Here is a 23,990-nt window from a genome sequence, read left to right on the forward strand (position 1 = left end):
GACTGATAGTTGTTAAATATCCATTGGGCCAACTACGAGTAGATAAAATGAAAGCATGTGTCTTGGCTGCATTTGCATGGGTGCTTTCAATTGCCGTCGCTATTATACCAGTTGTTTATGTCAGCTACTTTCAGGACAAGTTTTACTCAAAATCTGGTGTTTGCATTGCACTGCCTTTGACTAGGGACCGACCACCAGGCTGGATGTATTCAGTTGCAATTTTTGTTGGACTAAATTTTGCTACATTCCTCCTGGTGGCATTTGGCCAGTGGCTAATATTTTCTGAAATAAAAGCAGCTAAAAATAAATCCGCAGTTATGATGAAAAGGAGACAGAAAGACTTGAAAATTGCAAGGAATTTATTACTTGTCGTGGCCACAGATTTCCTTTGCTGGTTTCCAATTGGTGTTATGGGTAAGAAAGATTTTAATTTCTATATACTCGAAGGGACGTAATATGCGACGGCTCAGGTCGTCTGTCCATCTGTGGGAAATTTCATTTCCGCTAAATAAATTAAGAATGCTTTCAAGTTTGATCTATGTTCCTCAAACTTGAAATGAACATTGCTCTTTGGCGGTGAACGATTCTTATTGATTTAAATATCAGTGGGTCAAAGGTAAAGGTCATAATGACGGTAAGTATAAAAACCGTTTTCGTACAATACCGGTATCTTGAGAACACCTTGATCTATGATTAATAAACTTGTCAAACACGTTTCTATTGATTTTGAATCGGGGGATAAAGATTAAGGTGACAGTGACTGCTAATACAGAATCCTTTGCTGCTTAATATCTTAAAAATCCCTTAATTTACGATCTTAAAATTTAGCAGACACAGTGCGTATTGACAGGGAGTAAAGTGTATTGATTTTGAGGTGAGTGGGTCAAAGGTCAAGATTACAGTGAATTGTAGTACAAAAATTATTCTGCACTATATCTTTAGAACACATTGACCTATGCTCCATAAACTTTGCAAACCTATTGCTCGTAGGAAGTGAATGGCCCCTAATATTTTGGAGGCGGGGGTTATAGGTCAATGTAACTGACTGCTAATAGAAAACTCATTTCCGCTCAATACAATGAGAATCCCTTTACCTACGATCCTCAAATCTTGCTTGAGTATTGATCATGGACAGTGAACAACTATTGATTTTGAAGTTGGTATGTCAAAGGCGAAGGCTACATTGACTGTTAGTACAAAAATGTTCCTGTTCAATGTCTTGAAAACACCTTGACCTATGATCCAATGTACTCCGCTGTCACATTGTTCGTAGGCAATGAATGACCTTTATTAATTATGACGTTAGTCGCGTGCTCAAAGGTCAAGTTCACAGTGATTATTATGCCAAATATTTTCCTTTCAATATCTCCACAACGTGTTTTTGTGTGATTCCTTAACTTAGCAGATACATTGCTCATAGGCAGTGAATAGTCCCTATTGATTTTGAAGTCAGGGTTCAAAGGTCACGGTAAAAGTGACCTAAGAGCCGTTTTCACTCAATATCATGAGAATCCGTTTACTAGGATCCTGAACCTTAACAGGCTCGTTGCTAATAGGCAGTGAATGCCATACATTGATTTTAAGGATTAAAGTCACAATGACATCGTATCTATTTACATTTCTGTGTAAGTTTACTTTTTATGAAAAGAGTAATTACTTTATACATTCTTTATCTGTTGATAAAGAAACAAAACCAAGGGAAAATACCACGTTCCGAGAATGCATATAGAATGTAAACCATTCAGTAAACAATGACAAAGCAAATGAATAAGCAAAGCTGTGGAGCACCGACTGGAACGGTCAGTACGTTAAGACCTCTCACTTTTACCGGGAAGTCAGTTTTAATGTAAGACTCTTACCCGGGAAGTCAGGTTTAATATAAGTAATAAAATGTTTGTTACACTTTAATGAATGTAGCATTGAAATATGTGCCAAATTATTTCAAGTAATTTCAGTTACGTTCACACTAGAAAATATTTTAGGAATGATGGCGTTAAGAGGTCACGTGATTTCAGGAGACGTCTACGCATGGTCTGCAGTGTTTTTACTACCTATTAACTCGGCTTTGAATCCCGTCCTTTATACCGTGACAGCAATTTTAGGACGGAAGGTAATAACTACGCTGAATACAATGTTGTATAATAATATGAACGCTCTATTATTCTGAACACATATCATTCTGATGATTGGAAAATCAATGGTAAAGTATCTACTTGGTGGACACCTCATTTCTTTGATAACAAAAGGTAAGCTCTTGTTTTGGCCCAAATATTTATATGATTAATTGTAAAATACGTTCTTGTTGGCCTACATATCTATATGAATCACTGTAATGTACGTTTTTGTTGGCCCACATATCTTCATGATGCTCTGTTAGGTTATTTCTTGTTGGCCCACATATTTATATAATTCACTGTAAAGTGGGTTCTTGTTGGCCAATATATATGTATGGTTCACTGTAAGGTAAGTTCTTGTTAGCCCACATACTTATATGATTCACTGAAAGGCAAGTCCTTGTTGGATTATATATTAATATGATTCACTGTCAGGTAATTTCTTATTGGTTGACATATTCATATGATCCACTGTTAAGTGGGTTCTTGTTGGTCCATATATATGTATGATTCACTGTAAGATAAGTTCTTGTTAGCCCACATACTTATATGATTCACTGAAAGGCAAGTCCTTGTTACATCATATATTTATATGATTCACTGTCAGGTAATTTCTTGTTGGTTGACATATTTATATCATTCACTGAAAGGCAAGTCCTTGTTGGTTGACATATTTATATGATTCACTGTCAGGTAATTTCTTGTTAGCCCACATATCTATATGATTCACTGTAAGGCAAGTCCTTGTTCGATCATATATTAATATGATTCACTGTCAGGTAATTTCTTATTGGTTGACATATTCATATGATCCACTGTAAAGTGGGTTCTTGTTGGCCCATATATATGTATGATTCACTGTCAGATAAGTTCTTGTTAGCCCACATACTTATATAATTCACTGAAAGGCAAGTCCTTGTTGGATCATATATTAATATGATTCACTGTCAGGTAATTTCTTATTGGTTGACATATTCATATGATCCACTGTAAAGTGGGTTCTTGTTGGCCCATATATATGTATGATTCACTGTAAGGTAAGTTCTTGTTAGCCCACATACTTATATGATTCACTGAAAGGCAAGTCCTTGTTGGATCATATATTTATATGATTCACTGTCAGGTAATTTCTTGTTGGTTGACATATTTATTCGATTCACTTTCAGGTAATTTCTTGTTGGTTGACATATCTAATATATATGATTCACTGTCAGGTAATTTCTTGTTGGTCGACATATCTATATATGATTCACTGTCAGGTAATGTCTTGTTGGCCGACATATTTATATGATTCACTGTAAGGTAATTTCTTGTTGGCCGACACATTTATATGATTCACTGTAAGGTAAATTCTTGTTGGTCAACATATTTATATGGTTCACTGTAAAGGAAGTTTTGTTCATCCATATACGCAATTTAATGTGTCATAAACGGCAGTGACTTTAACAGTAGTCAATATAGTCGATTGATGTATTATAATAATGTTTTTCGATAATTTGTGTAGATTTTTACACTTTTCTAAAGTGTTTGGTTTATGTAAAAGTTCATAGCATTATCATAAATATTTTAAAAATCGACGAAATTTCGATGAAAGCTTTTCCACAACTATATATACTTATAACTTCTTTCGGAAGTACTTTTGATTATTTGACTGATAAGTCCAATATTCATTAAATACATTTTATGCAAATAACGAAGTTGCATTCATATGACCTAAATTTGTTTGTTAAAGATTTTTCATCAAATTCGCCATCTATACCTCTGCAAGAAACGCAATACAGCTGAATGTGCATTCTCGCTAGAACATATTCTGGTTTAAATGTGTTACTATTACTTCTGTAAAGTTGTATGACTTCAGCCTTTAAATTAAGTAAGTGTTCTTGGGTGAACCTGTATGAATATGGTTAATTTTAAGCATCTTTATATCTTAATTTATTTTATCATCTCCAGAAATTTGCACCAAGCAGCGATGAACAGACGAGAAACGCAGTTATCGGTGGTAAATGGTTTCTTAATTACGATTGAGTAATAGTAATATTGATAATTTATTTATCCAAATTGATTAAAATGAACATATTTGTTTAATCGGTAATGTCATCTATCTTTGAATGAGTTGTCCACAATTTAATTGAGGATAACATGAAATTGTTTAAGCATATGTTTATCACTAAGCAATGTCGCCTTTATCTACGATGTCAGCCCTACACTAATGTTGGTCTTTCTCAATATTTAACCTAACGACTGCTTTTAGCCTAACTTAAATGTGCTCTTCTGTCGTAATTCCGTATAATATTTTTCTTGCTCTTTTATATTTCGACCTTTTCCAAGTTTTCTACTAGAAGCAACTTCGCCTTACTCACATTTTCCCTTCTGATTTGGGTAAACCCAAGCAGAAATATGTACTCTGGTTTTATATCAAAGATAAAATTATATCAACACAAATTTGTTTAGCAAGACAAACAGCCCTCTGCGCACAAAACACGCGTTGATTGAATATATATCTATAAGTCAATTTTCAAAAGATACGCGTAGTAAGTAGTTACTGTACTACATTTTTTGTATAAATTAATATTGACATGATTTGTACTCTTAAGTTTTTCTACTTGTTCCGTTTAAGAGCTGGGCTTACACAGACTAAATACGTTCAAAATTGGTCGTTATTTCCACGATTTGCAGCGACAATCGGGAGAATTTTTGAGCATCAGCACGATTTTGGACAGAAATATCCCTCTCACCACAAAATCTATCCTGACAATTTGCATTCGGCTTGCAAAATGCTTGGATGATCTTCACAATGGATCAATGTTTATTGGAAACCTCAATATAGACAAAGTCTTAGTTTACGTTAGAAATAATCAGGTAAAATGTTCTTGACATAGATATAAACACAGTAAATACACAGTAAATATCACCATATGGTATTATTTTGAATTCATAATCGCAAAGCTTTCAAATTCAGGAATGTTCTCTATAATGTCTGCTAGATTTCAAATGTAAATAAATTTTGATGTAATTAACGACAAGAAATTAGAAGTAAATGTGTTAATACTAAAATAATCTAGGGAAACTTTGATTAAATTCACAGATAATTGGAGATGTTCGACTTCGGGGACGGCCTGCTCTTCAAAACAAACAAGAAGACAGTTTAGACGACATGTTCCAGATGGGAAACCTTGTACGTTCTCTTTACAAATGTAGAAGGCTTGCTCAGAATGTGGATCACAACCCGTCATATTCGACTAGATTATAATTAGCATCCTCGGACCTTACAAACGCCGCATGTTCTAATTATTAAAAATTCCACTTATTCTCGATGCGTATATGTGTCTGAAAGTTTATTACTTATGCTTGGAGACATACTTGTGCATATGCTACACTATATAAAATATTTGCCTGAATTTTAAAACTTTTATTGTCGTTTATGAGACGTATAACCTCGATGTTGTTCTTTATCTGTCAGGTTTTTTTTTCTGGGACTAGCTGTCAGCTAGCAGTGAAAACCTTTTTGAAATATACGTTAATCTTATAGATCTTAGACTATAATAGATACGTTGTATCATTTTTGTTTTTAAAATTTAAGCATATGGGAAAGGTTTACATATTAATCTACCTTTCTTCGAAACGGCACCGATCATGATGAACTAAGATCATTACGTACGTATGCGATGCTCGGACTTGATCAGTATTATTCGAAAAAGAAATGAAAACTTCTCCCTACTATCATTTAGGTCGCATGGTACTAATTCATTTCCTTTTTTATTGCCTGTTAACGATTATCTCAACAGACAGCAATTTTAAAATTTAGCGCATTTCTGTGGTAGAAACATTATACGTAACCATCAGTGTGAAATGTCTATTTACGAAATATTTGTGCCTATTTAGTTAAGTGTATGTCCAGAATGAGAATGCGTTTTCTTTAATATTGTAAGAATATTTATAAACTGTATTTAATGTGCTCATAATACCTACTGTAGTGCTCACAGTACCCATCAAAAAAGCTAGTTCATTAAATATGAATATCCAACGGTCTTTATTTTTGTCCAGCTTCCTTAGTCAGGAATACATTTCTTCATTTTGAAATATATTTTAATGGAGAGGAATTCTTTAATTCTTACTCAACTTGTTTTCAGTGACTTTGATGCATTGCATCAAAATTCTACTTGTTCTAACATGATGCACAATTTTTTCGAATACATTAATTATGTACAATTAAAAAATATTGTTGGACTACATTTATAATATCTTATTGTTCTTTTCCTTCATATCTTGACAGTTATATTTTGTGTACTGTATATTATGGTACATGGGGGAATGTGCTGAGCGTTTCGTAAACGTTTCGTAAAATTTTTGTTTGGTGTAAGTCGAGATTTACTGAAAACAGATTGTATTTTAAAACATCAACAGAAATCAGAAGGGAGGCAAGAAGTGTTTAAACATATTCTAAGTTTCGTACATTTGTATGTCTATTTGTGCATTGTTAAATGAATAATACATTTGTATGTGTGTTTGTGCATTTGTCAAATGAACTTAGTCGGACATTATTCTTTACCGAATAATTTCAAAGTTACAGGATAGTGTATAAAAATAAATTTATTTCCGAATGGTGATTCCTTAACCCATGTACTGGTAACATTAGGCTCAAAATTTAAACGAAATCAAGAACAAAAGTCCCAACAGGAAAAACTACAATATTAGAACGCATAAATTGATACAGAACTCCGCTGCATACAAGACGAGGTAACAGAACAGGACATCATTGGCAAAAGATCCACTATGGAGTTAAAACTATTTTTAATGGCGCCAAAAATTCACTTTTTAATCCCACTATTTTCCTATATTACAAGATAATGAAACAAGTCCCTGTCGGGCTAATCCCTTACACACGTATCAATAACTACAGTAACACATTACAAAACACATATCTGTTTATGTAAAGCTATATTAATCAAAATCCATCTAATCGTAAACGTATGTACTCATTGACTTTGCAGAGGACGATTGCACAAGAGAGAATATTTTCCAATGATTTCAAAAAATATTAAATTTTCCAAAACAGAAAAGTGTTAATAAACTATTTCAAATTTAAAAATTTCGGGATAAAATAGCTTTAGTTTACAAAAACCAAATACGGAATATCAAGTATTAAGTTCTTAACAAGGCGAAGCGCACGAGTGACAAATGCACTTATGTATGTACTTGTGTATATACAATGCTGGCAGAAAAACATATTATAATAGTACATTGGATATTATATCATTAATATAGACTGCTTTAAAATCGTCTTCATATGTTGGTTCATGTTATTTATAACCTTCGTACATTTCTGCAAGTGTCTAAGTTTTTTTTTTCTACAAATGTAAGCACTCAGAGCCTTGCTACTAAAAAGAATAACAACTTCTAATAATACTTTTTTTTATTTTTCATGTTCAAAACAACAACGCTTAAATAAATAGATTAATCTTATTAATCTCTGTGCTTTTGAAGCAACATGGTCTCGTCAATTAAACGATTCCTTTGTCTGTCGAACTCAAAGCTGGAGTCGGTGAATCAGCCATGCACAATGATTCTTCATCGATGTTAGTATGTTTTCTGCTATCAAATTTATATACAACTACCCCTACCCTGTTTGGTGCAGAAAATCTAGGTTTGTCACCGACGATTAAAATACTATCATAATAAAAACTGCATTTGTTATAAAGTGAAAACTACTGGTATTTTGGCATTTTCAGAACCAGTGTCAATTGATACACATGTTCTTTTTGTCATGACCATGACAAAATTGGTCATGACAAAATATTCACGAATCCAGCTATTAACGATTTATCATACTTATAAAGTCGTGTCTAAATAAGGTTTTATGTCTTTACAAATTTTCATTCTTATATACGGGAAGGCTGATATAACAATTGTATGCATATTACTCTTTGTAAAAGACATACATAACCCTAATGACAATACAATGTATAAGACACATCCGTCACGGTGACGTACTCTCAATAAAGAAGTGTCCATTTATGCTTCAGAAATGCCTGAATCCATGATGAGTTGAGGGGAAAAAAATGAAGTTTTTACATAGAGAATAAACATGACCTTTTGTTTGAAGGAAATTAAATGATAAAATGTGTACTGCCAATACAAAAGGTTTTGTCCATGAAGTGACAGTCCTTTGATATTTAAAGATATGTGATAACAGATTGTAATAATTCGAAAGTATACATATTGATTTTAGAGTCTTATGTCTAAGGTATATTAATATGTACCTCTATTTTCAGGTTTACTAACTCTTCTGGTATATTAAGAATATAAATTGCCTCGCGGTAGTTTGGGTATTGTTTTGACTAATGCAGAAAAACAATTATTCTATCTTTAAGTTAGTAAAGTACATATTCATTTTCCATGGCTCGACTGTTATTGAACAAAAACGGTGGCCTGTAAGCGTGACTACGAAAATCGGACCTTCTTGTTCTAGGACAAAAACTTGTCTCCCTTAAATCACTGTAGGTGTTGTTTCTTTGTAGATTCTCATCAAAGCCTTCCAGAGAACTATCTCTGCCCAGGTGTGGAGGATCGTCAGTCTAAACAACAACGACAAAATAATTTGACTTGTGTGCGGTGACGAATGCAACGCTAGTATTTTTTTATAATTTCTATGGGATAAACACAAAGGTAATTTGACTTGACATTAAAATCGTGAAGGGCCAGCAACGATTAATGTCTTAAAGAACGTTAGGAAGAAAAGAAAACGTATTTTTCAAAATGAGACATGAGAGACATTGACTATGGACTCCGTGGGACTTCATGCTTAATCACCGAATGGATTATCCTTTAAACATAAAATATATACATACATTTATGCTAATGTTACAAACCTATCTCAACAACACATTCTATCAACAAAGTGGTTATAAATCTTACTTACGAATGTGGTCGTTCTGTTTACAATTTTCTTCATGTTCCTCAGTGATCTGCAGTTAGTTTGAAAATTAATGCAAACAAAATTCTACTGTATTATGTTCAGTTAGTCTCTACATGGATATCTTAAACAAAATGCTGACGTAGGAGCAATCAGATCTTTAAAATCATTCACTCTGCAAAGATTCAACTTTGTGGAACTTACTGCAACAAGTAAAATCAAAGTGTGAATGCAGAAATTAGGTGTTTTAGATTCAGAAGTACACAGGGTAATATTACCTTTTCATGTACACAAACATAACTCCAGTAGCAGCTAGTGAAAATGCTGCTATGGCACCAACCACAGATACGGCGACCACCAGATCTAAAGCAGACAAAATTCAATAATATTTGTTGCAGCAATATTGTCCTCTCACGGCTTTTATATGCTATCCTATAAGATTTCAAAATACACTATATAACTACCTCCGAGTTCAGTGTAAGTCAAGTCAGTATATGTCTTCACCAATCTACTCGTATTATCATTATGTTCATCAAATATGCATATAATATATGTTTCTTGGACCTGTTATACAGACTGGCATTTGAAAATATTTCCCGAGTATTACACACTTGGTGAAAAAATAATTTTCAGACCCACTTTACTCATTTAATTGCTCGAATTAATTAACGTGTACAGAAATTGTTAAATTCCATGTCATTGAGTTATGTATTTATATATGCATACTTTGTAATAAAATACTACACTTTCTTATGAATGCAAAATATACATGAAAAGTTTGTCGTATTCCAAGGTGCGATTAGGCTCACCTATCTCAGACCTGTAGTTCTGTGTAATAAACGATGGCGTTGGCGATATCTTTTGATGTACTAGCGTTACTGTCGACGAGGCAAGTACCGCTGCTGTTGAAATTCCATCCATTTCTGTTCGTTGCGATGATAACACAGATATATGAAACGATGATTCTGAAGCCGCTCGATATGTGTTGGTTCTTGGTGGTACTATAAATGTCATTGAAGTACTTGTAAAACTATACTTGATGCTGGATATTTCTAACATTGCATTTGTTGGTGAAATATATGTGCTTACAGCAGTAGATAGTATTTCATCTGACACAGAATGAGTAACTGAGGAATGTAATTCAGACTGTGATAGAACCGGCAAGCTTGATAAGGTTTCTGTAATAAAAGTGACTGACGGGTCCACATGCGGAGGTGATGTACCCGAGAAAGAACTGTATAAATATTTTGAAGTTTCTGATGATGTGTAATAGTATCTTTGCTTTGTCGGCAAAATGCTTTGTAATTTACTTAAATGTGTCTCCCTGCTTTCAGTGACTAATGTCATATGTGTTGACATTGGCTCTGTATGAACATAAGTATCGTAAGTCGAAGAAATCATGACTTCGGCAGACTCGTCTGGCACTCGATCTGTAACTAAAGCTAAGAACTCACTCGATTCCGCTTGAAAGGAAGATCTTGGAGTCAACGGCAATTGTGGATAATCGGATAACATAGAATGTGATACTGAAAGTAAATTCGAAGTTATCATTTTAGAATATAATGTAGATTGTGAATTAAAAGTTCATTCGAATTAATCATTTTAGAATATAATGTAGAATGTGATACTAAAATACATTCAAATCTGTCACTAGAATATAATGTAGACTGTGATGATAAAATACACGCTCAAATTTATCATTTTGATACTGAAAGTATATACGAATGTAACCATTTAGAATATGATAATGAAGCTTCACTTGGTGAAATATACACATTGTTGAGAGATGTAGTTCCTTCTGTTCTTGTTGACGATGTTATCTAATAAAATATACTGTGTTGAAATTAGCATGGTTCGTATAATACGCCATAATTTTACCTTTTGAATACTGTAATGCTTCCCTTCTATCGATAACTCGCAAGAATATAAAAATTTATTAATTTTAAAACGGATACTTACGGCGCCATATAACCTATACTGTGTTGGTGCGCCATAAAACCCAAATAAATAACATAGACAAACCATTGACGTAAAAATGTAACACTACCGTACAGTGCCAATATATTTATAGTCAGTGTGTGTCCGTTTCGTACAAAAACGAAGAGAGACTCGGAACTAGCTTTAAACAGTACGTTATGTCTTTATTCAACATATCCAGGTGTACATTTGCAGTAAAAGAAAGATTTCAGCTGTAGATATGATATAGTGTTAGTACTTACATGGTTCGTCTATAGAAAACAAACCAATCCAATACTCTTCTCGGCAACCTTGCACACGACCAATAAAACTGGTCACTAGATTATCGAAAGCGTTAAACTTTCTGCAAGAAAGAGACCATTCCCCTGCACCTCTGTTGCAATGTGTTTTTCCGTTAAGCGCTGAAAGTTAACACCATGCTAAAAACTTAAAACAATTAATATGCACTTGTAAAGGAAAAAGCACTAGGTCACTAAACACGATTATCTTGTAGAAAAAAATGCCTGAAAGGCGACAAGCTGTCAACAGCAAATAAAACGTTGTTTGAGTGACGAGTTATTTTTATACTGGGAAACTAACTTTGTGAAGCATCTTTTGATGGGATGATATCGCCTGAGAAAAAAAAAAGGTCAATGCATTGCTGGTATGTTTTCAGTTTTTCATGAAGTGTATGTTTTGATATTACGTAAACAGTCCAATTATTTCTGACTTAAAGCAGTTACGCTTTTTATATCAATGAATCACTTACATTTTTCTAGTAACATTGCACACCGTCATATTTGTGTTATCCTTAACATATAATGTTGATTGACATGGCTATATTAATTCATACATGTTTGTTTATTGTTTGATTGTATGTTTTAATTATAAGTCGCCATGTAAATTGTACATTTTATGTTGAAATAAATCTATCTATCTGTCATAAATTTAATTTACCTACCTGCACAAGGCACTGCGGTATATAATAAATAACTATTATTCTATACCTATTTTATCTATCCAATCGCGAATGTTCATTTGCAACACGTGACCGTACAATATATTACTGTATTTGAATGCACATGCGTACAAAAATCCTGTATTTTCTGTATTTGGACGCACGCGCATACAAAAAATCCTGTATTTTCTGTATTTGGACGGTTCAACAGTCCCATGTTAAACATACGATAAAGCCTTGATTTAGATATTAAAATGTTCGTTAATAATCAGAAACTTACAAAAAAATACAGTAAAAAGGATCATCAGATGTTGGAATATTTGAAAAGTCGCTAAAAGAAGCCGTTCCGGACGAAACCTAGAAACTGGTATCAGCCCTGACTGTCTGAATAGCTACCTCAGCAGTTTTCATTTAACAGTTAAGAAACAAAATGGAGAAGATTATGAATAACAGCGGACGGACGGTCAGCATCCAAAACATGTCTGCTCTATAATTCACTTTTCGTCGGATCTTCACCAAACTTGCTGACAATGTTTGTGGGTATTACATCTCGGTCAATTTTGATAACCAGCCAAATTGTACCAAGCACTCTTTGATTATAGTCCTTTAATTACTCAAAAAACGGGGAATTTAGCCTTGTTCGCTCTTTTAAGCCAAACAGTTTTCATCCGATCTTCACCAAACTTGCTGACAATGTTTGTGGGCATAATATCTCAGCCAAGTATTATTACCACCCAAATCGCCAAATGGCTGTTGTAAGGAGGTTGCACCATATACTTTTTAATGATGATACGCAAAAAAAAAATTCAATGAATTGTAAACGCATATTACGTATGAAATGAAATAAATATAGAATAAAAAGGTTATTTAAGGTCTAACATTGTTCTGTATAATATATATTTGCACTTATACCAAGCTGGGAAAAACTAGAAAAGGCAGAAATACAATACAATACTCGGTGAAACATTTTTAAGTTAAACTATTATTATGATAAGATAAAATAGATATAGAATAAAAAGGTTATTTAACATTGTACTGTACAATACGAGATTTATTTGGACTCGTACCCAGCTGAGAAAACCATATTGAACTCGCCTAGCGGCTCATCCAATATGGTTTTCTCAGCTGGGTACTCGTCCAAATATATCTCCGTATTGTACAGAACAATGTTAAATAACCTAATAATATTAATAAATACATTTTTGAAAAGTAAAGTTTATTATATATACAAGCATAATCCCACAATTAACTAGTTTCTTTGGAATTATCTGTTGTTCCAGTTAAATAATACGCATGATTGCATATTACCTGACAGTGTCAATTTTTTAATATCTGGTCCCGTGTTCGGTCTCGGCTATGTTTGAGTTTGAAATTTTAATATCAATTTTACTAAAACTTCAAGGTTAAATTCCTACTGAAACTGCCAGTCAATACTAAATAGCTACTTGAAAATAGTTACTTACTTAAAATTTAGTTTTAAACATGCTATTTAGATATATTTCATTATCAAACTCGTGCAGCTGAGACTGAAAATGTTTTGTGAACACTGGGCATGGTACCCGGTTGATTAGATTGAGCTCCATATAAAGTGACGGTACATCTCGGGAAGAACAATGAGTGATTGATATAGACTAGTTTGAAAGTACAAGCTCAGTTTATAGGTAGATAAAGTCGTCATGGAAGTATACATAGAATTTCGCGTTTTATAGAATGATCTAAAATGCGTCGACTATCTTTTTTAAAAAATAGTTCTTGCTTACAATGTCAGTGACTGTTTTAAAAACTGAAGTCGTTAATTGTTATATGCTTGTTTTCAACCTCCCTTATCAGACAACTGTTGAAACGAACACAGCAAAATTTGACAGTTCAACGTATGCTGTACTGCTAAGCATTGTATATGTTAATTATTTGTTTGTTTATTTATTTGTTTTGGGTTTATCGCCGTTTTTCAACAGTATTTAAATTATGTAACGGAGGACAATTAACCTAACCAGTGTTCTTGGTTTCTGTACCAGTACAGCCCTGTTCTCCACAAGTAACTGCCAACTTTCCCACATGAATCAGAGGTGGAGGACGAATGATTTCAGACAAGATATCTTTTATCTAAACGTCAAGGAAAACATACGCCTCGCCCGATCCGTATATCTGCGTTCTCCCTATTGAGCTACGCGGGCGGGCTTTATGTTAATTAATTTCAAGTGATATATCTGTTGACTAGCTGGAATTACATTGGATGTATCAAACAACAATGTCAACCTACCATTTGTACAGAGACTTCCAAACCCGGTGTTACTGCAGTTTTCAACACGATAGCGCCTTTGATTGTTAACAACACAACCAGTAGCATTCATTGGTATGCCATGTTCTGCAAGGTTCTGTTGCTTGGCTGGCAAAAGAAAAGTATAATTAAGAAATATGTCCTAAATACTAATTTGCCGTTGAAAGAAATCATTGTGCGAAGAAACTAAAGTACGAGGGCGCAGCCCGAGTGATATAATAATATGCATCTAAATGACATGCAATTATTTTATTAAAGAGCAAGTCACTGTTTGAGATATATTATTTTGACTCTAACAAGCTCATCGAGAATTATTATCTACATCTTTGAAGATATTCACCAAATATCTGTTAGATTTTTAAGCACGCAGCTATGACGTTTGACACCATGATGTAATAATTGTGACGCACAAACAGTGCATTTGTTGCATAAAAACACTTTCATTTTATTTTTTTTATTTAGATTTTTTTTTGTTAGCGAAATAGACCCGCCTCCACAGATAGAGTACAAATGATGGCGTAGGGTAACAGGCTCTTGTATAGATTTAAAGGCTAACATATTTTTCAGTCTATCGTAAAACTGAAACTGCTTAAAGTCTGTTCCATTCCAAAGGTTTACCCCAACTTTGGTGTCATATGACAAAACTACGACACTTACCGGCAAAGTAAACATAGTTTGATAAACTAAAAAAAAAGTCACCCTCGAGAAATTTAACGATTTTTTTCTGCTTTGCCAAATATCCAAAAAATTGACAAATTTATATTTTCAATGACAGTCTTCCGTTGTAATTTCTTGTCGCCATTGGAGTTTGCTCTCTAAATTAGAAGTATTACGGGAAAACTCACGTGAATTTTATTGGGAGCGACTCAAAACTCATTTTCGTTTACAATCCCCTACATTTGAATGCATGAGTGAACTGAAATTTTGAGGGTTTTTTTTTTAAAGTCTAGAGATATTGATGTATGCGATACTGATAATTCAGAAATGAGGTAAACGTAATAGGTGGAACAGACTTCTTTTTAAATAGTAAAAACGATAAGCAATCAATATTAAATCAAACTCAATTGTTCCTGACTCCTCCTAGCACCGGCATCTAAACAATGAGCATAAAAGATATTTCGCTATAGTTAACAAATGCCATTAACAAAACAATGATTGTGCCATACTTGATATCAATATGCGTATTAACGTGTAGCGGTTACCTTTCTCATAAAGTGACCAATATCCCATTTCGGAATTTCCACACGTTACCATTGAGTTATGTTCACAGGGTGTACAGTGCGGGGAAGCAGAACGAGGCTTAGATTTGGGCTCACATCTACACAGGTTCCTCTGTAAATTGCAGTATTATTTTTCTAAATACAATGTATAGAATTTAACAATCCTAAATTGTTCATTGCTATTCAAGGATAACTTATGAATACGACATACCGTTATATAGTCATACACAGATAAATATTATGTTTCAGGAGAATATAGTGACAATACATGATGATAATACAGATCTATCTGTACTTTTATCTTTTTGTGTTTCTAAGGTTCACATGCCAAAATTTAGTATACCTGTAAAGCAATGGCCATAGACTGCGGCCCACATGTATGAAAGCACGTATGTGGTAAATTGTTCGACATATTAAAAACCTTGGAATGGACTTCTTCCTTCACTCGAAAACAGCCTACCAAAAGAAGAGGAATAATGTCAATCACTTTATTACATATTTTTCAGTGAGTTAAAATGATTGTGAAATGTACCTGATAATAAACTATGGCTTTAAAATGTAAATGTTGTTCCGGCTGCTTCCGGGCTCCTCTACATTTATTAAAGTGTTTACAAGCTAATGCAATCAATGGTATTGCAAAAGTAGATAAACAACTGGCATTTTGGTTTCGAGTACATTGTATATAAAGTATGTTCCTTTGCTACACGCATTACAATTAATCAGATCTAGCTGCAAAAGTGAAGTAACAATAAGATAAAACAAATGGTCGACTGGTTGATACCATACAACGACAGAAAATCAAACAGCGAAGGTTGAATCGAAAACTGACATTACCTAAAGCCCCCTAGTCACACTGAGAGATTACCCACGTTATGACAGATTACGACCATCTACGACTGAAAATCGCAAGAAATTTATTTAAGAACAGTCTTGTCACAAGTGCTGCTTTGTTTGTTTGTTTTGGGTTTAACGCCATTTTCAACAGTACTTCAGTCAGTTAACCTAAGCAGTTTTCCTGGATTCTGTATCAGGCAAGTAAATGCCAACTTCTTCACATGAATCCGAGGTGGAGGACGAATGAGGTCAGACACAATGTCTTTTATCAAATTGTCGCAGAGAACATACGCCCAACCCGGGGATCAAACTCACGACACCGCGATCCTTAGACCAACGCTCTCCCTACTGATTTGAGCGGGCAGGCTCCTGCCACAAGTGCTATATGATTTTTGATGGCTTTGGCAGCAACGCAACAGAAAGCGTTCGTGGGGAGGATTCGAGCGTGTTCAAAATCCTGTCTATGACCAGCCAGGTAGTACATTGTTGTAACTGCTGTAAGGCAAGTCTTCAACAGTGGTGTAATTGCTGCGCTAAAAAACTTGAATAGTTATACGTTGTCGCGGTTGATTGTGAGACTCTTCCGTCGCGCAACAACCGCACAAGTTCTATACCCGACTATTCGCATTTCCAGTCATGACCATTTGCACCACCAGCCACGGTCAGCCGTAACCAGTCTTACTACCGATCCAACAAACAATACGACGATCAGTTGTGACTAGCTTTTACGACGGACCTTCACAATTGTTGGTAGTCATTGTTGACTGTATGAGTAATCCCGAAAGGTCTTGCGCAGTCAGTCAGTCTGTCCACGTCGTACTACGTGCCACAGCTAGTCTGACATCGCAGAAAAAGGCACAACCTGACAAAGACTGTTCTATGTAGCGCGGTTGGCATTATTGCGGGTAATTGTATCTCCAGTGTAACAATGACATAAAGCGAGTACAAAATTTCACGAGTCATGGCAAGAAATTTGTCAGAATTGAGTTCAGATTAATGAATTATGAAGTAAACTCACCTTTAGTCCAAATCCACATTGGCTCAGCGGCTGTAAAAAGATGAGTACAGTAGTTGTCAGTCAGGTAGCAAACTGATTACTTATCAATACCGGCAAACAGGCAAAAAAAAAAAAAAAACAACGACAAAAACGACAGTTTGTTTGACTGAGTTTGTTCTTTACAGGTAATGAAATGTGCAACACGCCTTACGTCCTCAGCACCGGCTTAAGCGGAATTCTATCATAGTCAAGTCAAACTGAATGTTCTTCATGAACCTAAATGACACTTTAATAATACCAAAGCATTCTAATAATAGTAATAATTAGAAGGAGACGAAGAATGAGAAGAAGATGAAGGAGAAAAAGAAGCAGAGGAAAGGATAAAGAAGAAGATTATTGAAGATGAAGATTATGCAGAAGGAGAAAAAGATGATGGAGAAGATGATAATGCTGATGATGATGATGAATATTAAGAAGAAGAAAATTATGAAGGATGAGAAGATGATGATTAAGACGAAGAAGGAGAGAAAGAAAAAGAAGAACAAGAGGATGATGATTACGAATATACATGTAATGCAATGATTTGATAACAGCAATGATAATGATAACTTGCAAATGTTTCTGCTTCAGAACAAAAAGTCACCGTAGTTGACAGTTGTTAAAATATCAATTTTGTGCTATAAAAATGTATGTATGCAAAAGTAATATATCGACCATCTTTTAATCCAGTAGAAATTGAACTGAACCTTGCAATAGGGTATATGCAACGTATTTTTGCAGTTTCCTGTTCTTTAAACTTCAGTAAATGAGAATCCAGCGGATGACATCTTATCATTTTTGAGGGAAAATTTTATCTTAAAAATTTCAAAATAGCAACGATCGTCAAATTTCAATGTTGTTTCTCTTGAAAAAAAAAAAGAGAAACTTTGTAGTGGGGTTTATTCAAGGTTCTATTGCTTTTGTATTGTTCATTTAATAGATGGAACATACACAGTATCTTATGGCTGCCATAAGAACCAAATGATAGTGTATTTTTCAGATTGTATTTCAGTGATTGCTTAGTAGCTGATAAAGGTGTTGTTATTATTTACCATATCATTTTCGTAGAAGTAATAAGCACTTGAAGCAAAATTGAAAATTCACAAACTCCGCTTAGTGATATTTCAATCGTAAAAGATCGATATCATAAAACTACACATAAGGCAAGCAGTTATCTCCATATCATTAGGAGAAATGTCAGGAAAATACTGAGAAAATTAACATACATTTGTCTGTCCCTACCTAGAATATTGTTTGATTTTTTTTGTATATATATCCATTAGCTAGTAAAATTGAAATGGTATACGGTATGTCTTCAACATGAAGCAGAGATTTCCAAATGATAAATGCTGTATTATATTATCCCCGTAACTGTGTTTCACAAAATCAAATTGAACCTAGTTCATGTATCAACCCTAACGGGAATCTAAAATACCTAATTCAAAATTTAAGCACTCAGTACTATACAAATTCTTCTTTCAAAGAACAATCTAAATCTGGAAAGTCCTCCTCAGACATGTACAGTTCAGCTCCAGTCTATCTGCAATCAACTGGCCACTATATCCCTTAATTAAGCTGTCTATATCCTATTTCACTGTTCCAATATACATTTATAATTATACTGGATATTCATTGAACCTAAAGAGATAACTTTTATTAACTGCCATAATGTTTATGTCTTTATATTGGTATCAGTTACGATTATATCTGAGTACCACATATGATTAATTTTTGTAAGATTTTGTCATTTTGTCACAAGAAACATTTCTAAGAAAACTAACACTGAATTATGAATTATAGCAGGTTGACTTTTCCTACATTCACTTTATTTTTCGTTTGTGGCATCCATGGGTGTCAGCAGTCCGACCGCACTGTCATTTACATTACCTCCTTATATCCAAATACAGTTTGTGCATATAAGATAAACATAGTATTATCAATGTCAAAGATAACAAAACTAAAAGGATATTGTAAACGTAAGATTATGTTATTTTCAGTTTTACGCGGATCAAGTCCCTTCTTACGCTCAGTTTCATTTGAAACATGGTATTTGGAAAGGTTGAAAATGATGAAAAGAAACTACCGCAGAAGTAAACAATGATGTGACCTTAATTGAAAGTTAACAGCTATTTTCGATTAGATACACATAACAAATCTTCTTATGCAGTATTTGATATTTTGCAAATATCTTTAAAACTTCCAGAACTGCATATCTTTGTTTAAATTCTATTACGTAAATTTAAAACAACATGCTTTCTCTAACATACTGCAATTTCAGTAATACGAAAAAAAGGTTATATCAGCATCAATATTTCATAATATTAATTAGAGTCAATAAGTTAAGAAAATTTCTTTTGAAAATGACAGATAGTAAAACATCAAGTTTACTAGATTACATGAAATGCTGAAATTCAGAAAATATCTTAAGTAATTTTAAGACATTTTCAAATTATATAGTTATGCATGGGTACAGTTGGTAAATATGTTTCTATCAAACATTGAATTTGTGAGTGGGTATATAAAATAGCTTTGTATCACAATTATTATGAACAATAATTGCTGAATTCAGACTAAAATGAAGGGCCTGCATTTTAAGGATAAAGATGTATATCTCAAGTTACCAGTGTAAGCTTTTTTATTTCAAGTTTATCTTTTAGGATATCATTTTGAAGTGAAACAATTATTAATTCACATTTGTATCGTTTGAGTATGATTATTCGATGAACAAACTTACTGAGAAGGCACAGCTAGAAGTGAGTTGCGTGCACATTCTGCATGATGGTAATTTACGTTACCTTAGACCTATACTCATATATCATCATTTTAATCAATTCAGTCAAAGAATGACAATTCTATCCCATACATTCCTTCTGCTCTAAAGGAGCAACATGTTGGCATTAACTGTTTTTTACACGTTAGCAGAAAACGACATCTTAGCCATGAATAATAACTGCAACTCAGCATCGTACTTTTAAACTGTCATTAAAATTATCTGGAAGTACTTTACCAGTTTCCTGTTATTTAATATCATTCATGCTTATTTCATATGAATGAAATTAGTCTATTAACTTGTTTTAATGCACAATATATTCATGTTTTCAGATTTGATAGTGTGCTAATCACAAGAAACCCTACCTATATAGATGTAAAGGTTATGGCACAGTGCATTTCTGGTAAAAAATATTACGTTACCGTTACGCATGTAACATTTTAAAGGACCCGCCACTTGATTGTATTGACTTAAGTAAATACTTTACTGAAAAAGAATGTCTCATATAAATATATATGAGAGAAATCCTACCCATTAAAACTGCATACATGCAACTAGCATGTAACAAATACATAGTTGGTAACATTTTGAGGTCCTTTCCAAACAAAGTAATGATCTATATACCTTTTCAATAGTTGGACTAAACTTTTGTTAAACACGCATAATTGTTATCACGTTTAAATGAAAAAAAAAACATTCTAGCTGTCACTTGCTTCTTGCCAAAATTATTTAAAAAGGAAAAGAAAAGGTAATAAATCGTATTATGTATGTCACATGGCTAACCATTGCCAGAAACGTTGACCGAATGATTTTCAATTAAATTTAAACAGTAAAAGGCATACTTGTAGGAACTTTAGAAAATGTCGCAAAGCTTTCACATTTTTATCATTTCACATCATGATATATTATCTTGAAATAAAACTTTAACTTTAAACCATTGTATTTGTAACGTATTTTAAAGGTTTTCACATAAATGGAACAGAAATAAATGTAGTAAAAGTAGTTTTAAACTCAGAAACATTCATATCTTTTGATCAGACTATAATTGAAACATTCTATCTCAGATGAAACGTCGTTAGAATTAAACTATTGCAAAGTGTAATTATTTTGAAACTATCTTGATATTAATTCTGCAGGTACCTTATTAAGAAAGGTTATTTATCATCAAAAAAAGATTCCTAAAGAAATATAACCATACTTTCCTTATATTTTTAATATGAGCTGAATCTTCAAAAATTCATAGTCATGTTAAATGTTTGTTTAGAACATATTTACACAGGATAAGGTAAAGAAGGTGTTCATGGTGTTATTTTTTAATGAAATCTACTGATAAAATATTTCCCCCAAGATGTCACCCAGCAGTTTCCTGATCAGTATAACCTAAATGACAGAAAACTGCAATAAAATCTTGTATATACCCTACTGCAAGGTTCAGTCTCTTTTCTCCATTATTTTACCGGACTATTTTGTTAATTTTGTAAATGGTCAAAAGTATTATGTCGAGATAATAATTATATTGATTCGCTTACCTAACCGGTTGGTGCATAATACTAGAAATATTATTGTTTGAAAAATGATAAGAGAGTAGATCCTTCTCCTCGGCAAAATATATTCCATTTATTTATGCTGTCTTCGCACAGTTTTGCAGTATTAATTTGGCATACAAAATAAAATCCACTGAAATGTGTCCACTTCTGGTTGTCATGAGAATTCTTGTTCTAATGTCTGAGTGCATCTTCCAGGTTCATGATGTCACGTATCAGCTGTCTGTGTTTTCCTTTTTAACCTTGATTTGATGCTAGAAAATAAAGTTTTGCATGATTTTGGTTGCAGAAGAACTAACTTGATAGTTCGAATTAAAGTCTTGAATATTTTTATTTCAAAGTGCAGAGCTTATATAATAATAATCATAATAAAACTAATAATAATGATGATGATGATGGTGGTGATGATGATGATGATGATGATGATGATGAATTGATGTTTCATACATTTCTTTCGTGGCAAAATTTTTAATTTCTCTTTAAGAAAATGAGACAATGTCTTTGCCATATTTTGTTTCCATATTACACTGGGAACTACCATCCACGGCTTTGAAAAATTCAGTTTATAGAAAAAATGCGTGCCTGTCTGACATAATTCATAAAATCTTACTATAAAAATATTTTTGCTCTAACATAGTATCCTTATTTCACTCAAAACATTGGATATAATACATGACTAGAATAAGTGTTCCATACTTTCACTTGTGCGTGCCTGTCTGACATAATTCATAAAATGTTACTATAAAAATATTTTTGCTCTAACATAGTATCCTTATTTCACTCAAAACATTGGATATAATACATGACTAGAATAAGTGTTCCATACTTTCACTTCCTTTATATATTGCAATTTGAATATAATGGTGTGATTTTAAGTTTCAAAAGGTAATCATTTGAGCCGCGCCATGAGAAAATCAACATTGTGGCTTTGCGTCCAGCACGGCCTGGTCAGGATCCATAAAAGTTTCTCTAATTGCAATAAGGTTTGAAAGCGAATAGCATGGATCCTGTGCGTATGCGCAGGCTGATTTGGATCAATACTGGTCGCAAAGCCGCTATGTTGAATTTCTCATGGCGCGGCTCATTTAATGGCAAGATGCGATGTAATATTCTGATCTGTAACTGGTTCATGTACAAAAGCTGACAGACATGGATCAGATGGAAACCAACGGAACCTGTAAGTAATTTTGAACTGCACGTAGTCCTAAATGTGAGATGTAACATTGCACGAAGTTGCACGTTCTTTGGAAATAAGTGTATAGTATTTTTCAAAATAACAAAAATTAGGAACAAAGCGTTTACAGAAAGTACACGCATTTATTTTTGTTAGTTGTCAGATTTTCTGATTATTTACAATACATATTCTACAGTGCGAAAGTAGAGTTCCGTGCGTAGATATGTCTGATAAAGAGTGAATTTATCTGGAAAAACCTAACTATCATATTTTCAATAAACCAGTTTCAAATTTATGGTTTAATGATAACGGTAGAAACAATATGATAAAATATTTATTAGAAATAATAATATAAAATAAAAAAGGTGAAAACACTTACCGTCGCCTATTTTCATTTTTTTTCACTTAATATTTTGTCTTAATCAACTTGACATGTAAACTCAAGTGAAACGTACAATTGTTATTATTTGACAGTTTGTCGATAAGTTTATCAAATTACCTGTATCTATCTGATAACCTATACATAAAAGGAGAATAGCAGCCAATCATTTCGTATCTCATGTTTGATAAATATGTTTCAACTTTCTTTCAATTTCAATCATTTCCAAAAACAATTATGTGCAGTGAAATCTATTTAGTAGACATATTAATCCAAAGAAAACTCACCTTTTCTCCACAAACAACTTTTTTCATTTTCTAACTGCAACTAATGTTGTTGTAAATCCATGTCCTCCTTGGCAACGGTAAAAATTAATTAAACAAATGATTTACTTACGGAGAATTTTATGTGGTTAATTAGTTGCTGTTATATAGCTACGCACTAATGCAGTCAAAACAAATACAATTTGCGCATAGCTTCATCCCTGCAGTTGTCCTATTGTATTTAATCTGGCGTGTTAAAATCTAACGTCCAAGATAAAAACATTGACTGACCATTGATTATAGATAAATGTTTAAAAATATTGAGTTTACAGTTTTTCAGATTAGTCATTAATAAAGATTTTCAGTATAAAAGTCGCTCTAGACCCTTCGTCTTCGTATCAAACATGCATGCTCAATTCACGGGGGACTTGTAACAACATGTAAATTTAAAATAGTATAGGCAAGCGCTAGAGCGGACGCAGTGGTCCAAATTTTGTCAAATTACAAACTGTGACCGCTCAGTACGATCACCCGCACACCCCCACCCCCAC

General features: G+C 33.4%; 2 protein-coding genes across 3 annotated transcripts in view; one reads left to right on the forward strand and one right to left on the reverse strand.

The window, feature by feature from the left end:
* LOC123560051 (G-protein coupled receptor GRL101-like) overlaps positions 1–6,469 on the forward strand; it is a 15,115-nt gene extending 8,646 nt beyond the window's left edge. The window contains exons 6-10 of the mRNA XM_053552293.1: positions 1–414; positions 1,983–2,110; positions 4,065–4,113; positions 4,732–4,973; positions 5,200–6,469. The exon at positions 1–414 is cut by the window's left edge and continues 116 nt beyond it. Coding sequence (XP_053408268.1) covers positions 1–414; positions 1,983–2,110; positions 4,065–4,113; positions 4,732–4,973; positions 5,200–5,364 — 998 coding nt within the window. The 3' untranslated portion in view covers positions 5,365–6,469. The remainder of the gene's footprint in view (positions 415–1,982; positions 2,111–4,064; positions 4,114–4,731; positions 4,974–5,199) is intronic.
* A 1,046-nt stretch (positions 6,470–7,515) lies between these two features.
* On the reverse strand, positions 7,516–23,956 carry LOC123560053 (uncharacterized). 2 transcript variants are annotated; one of them, XM_053552296.1, is made up of 11 exons: positions 23,464–23,956; positions 21,609–21,877; positions 17,292–17,321; positions 15,783–15,895; positions 15,422–15,551; positions 14,202–14,327; positions 11,247–11,405; positions 9,837–10,553; positions 9,306–9,390; positions 9,034–9,079; positions 7,516–8,689 (listed from the first exon to the last, which is right to left on the reverse strand). In XM_053552296.1, exons 2-11 carry the CDS (start codon positions 21,694–21,696, stop codon positions 8,486–8,488), a joined length of 1,698 nt encoding a protein of 565 aa, XP_053408271.1. In that variant the 5' UTR covers positions 21,697–21,877; positions 23,464–23,956; the 3' UTR covers positions 7,516–8,485. The 2 variants fall into 2 exon arrangements, with proteins under 2 accessions (XP_053408271.1, XP_053408269.1); XM_053552294.1 differs by having other exon boundaries at positions 23,177–23,956.
* Between the last annotated feature and the right edge of the window lie 34 nt (positions 23,957–23,990).

Source organism: Mercenaria mercenaria, chromosome 10 (genome assembly GCF_021730395.1).
Source record: "Mercenaria mercenaria strain notata chromosome 10, MADL_Memer_1, whole genome shotgun sequence".
NCBI classification, from domain to species: domain Eukaryota; kingdom Metazoa; phylum Mollusca; class Bivalvia; order Venerida; family Veneridae; genus Mercenaria; species Mercenaria mercenaria.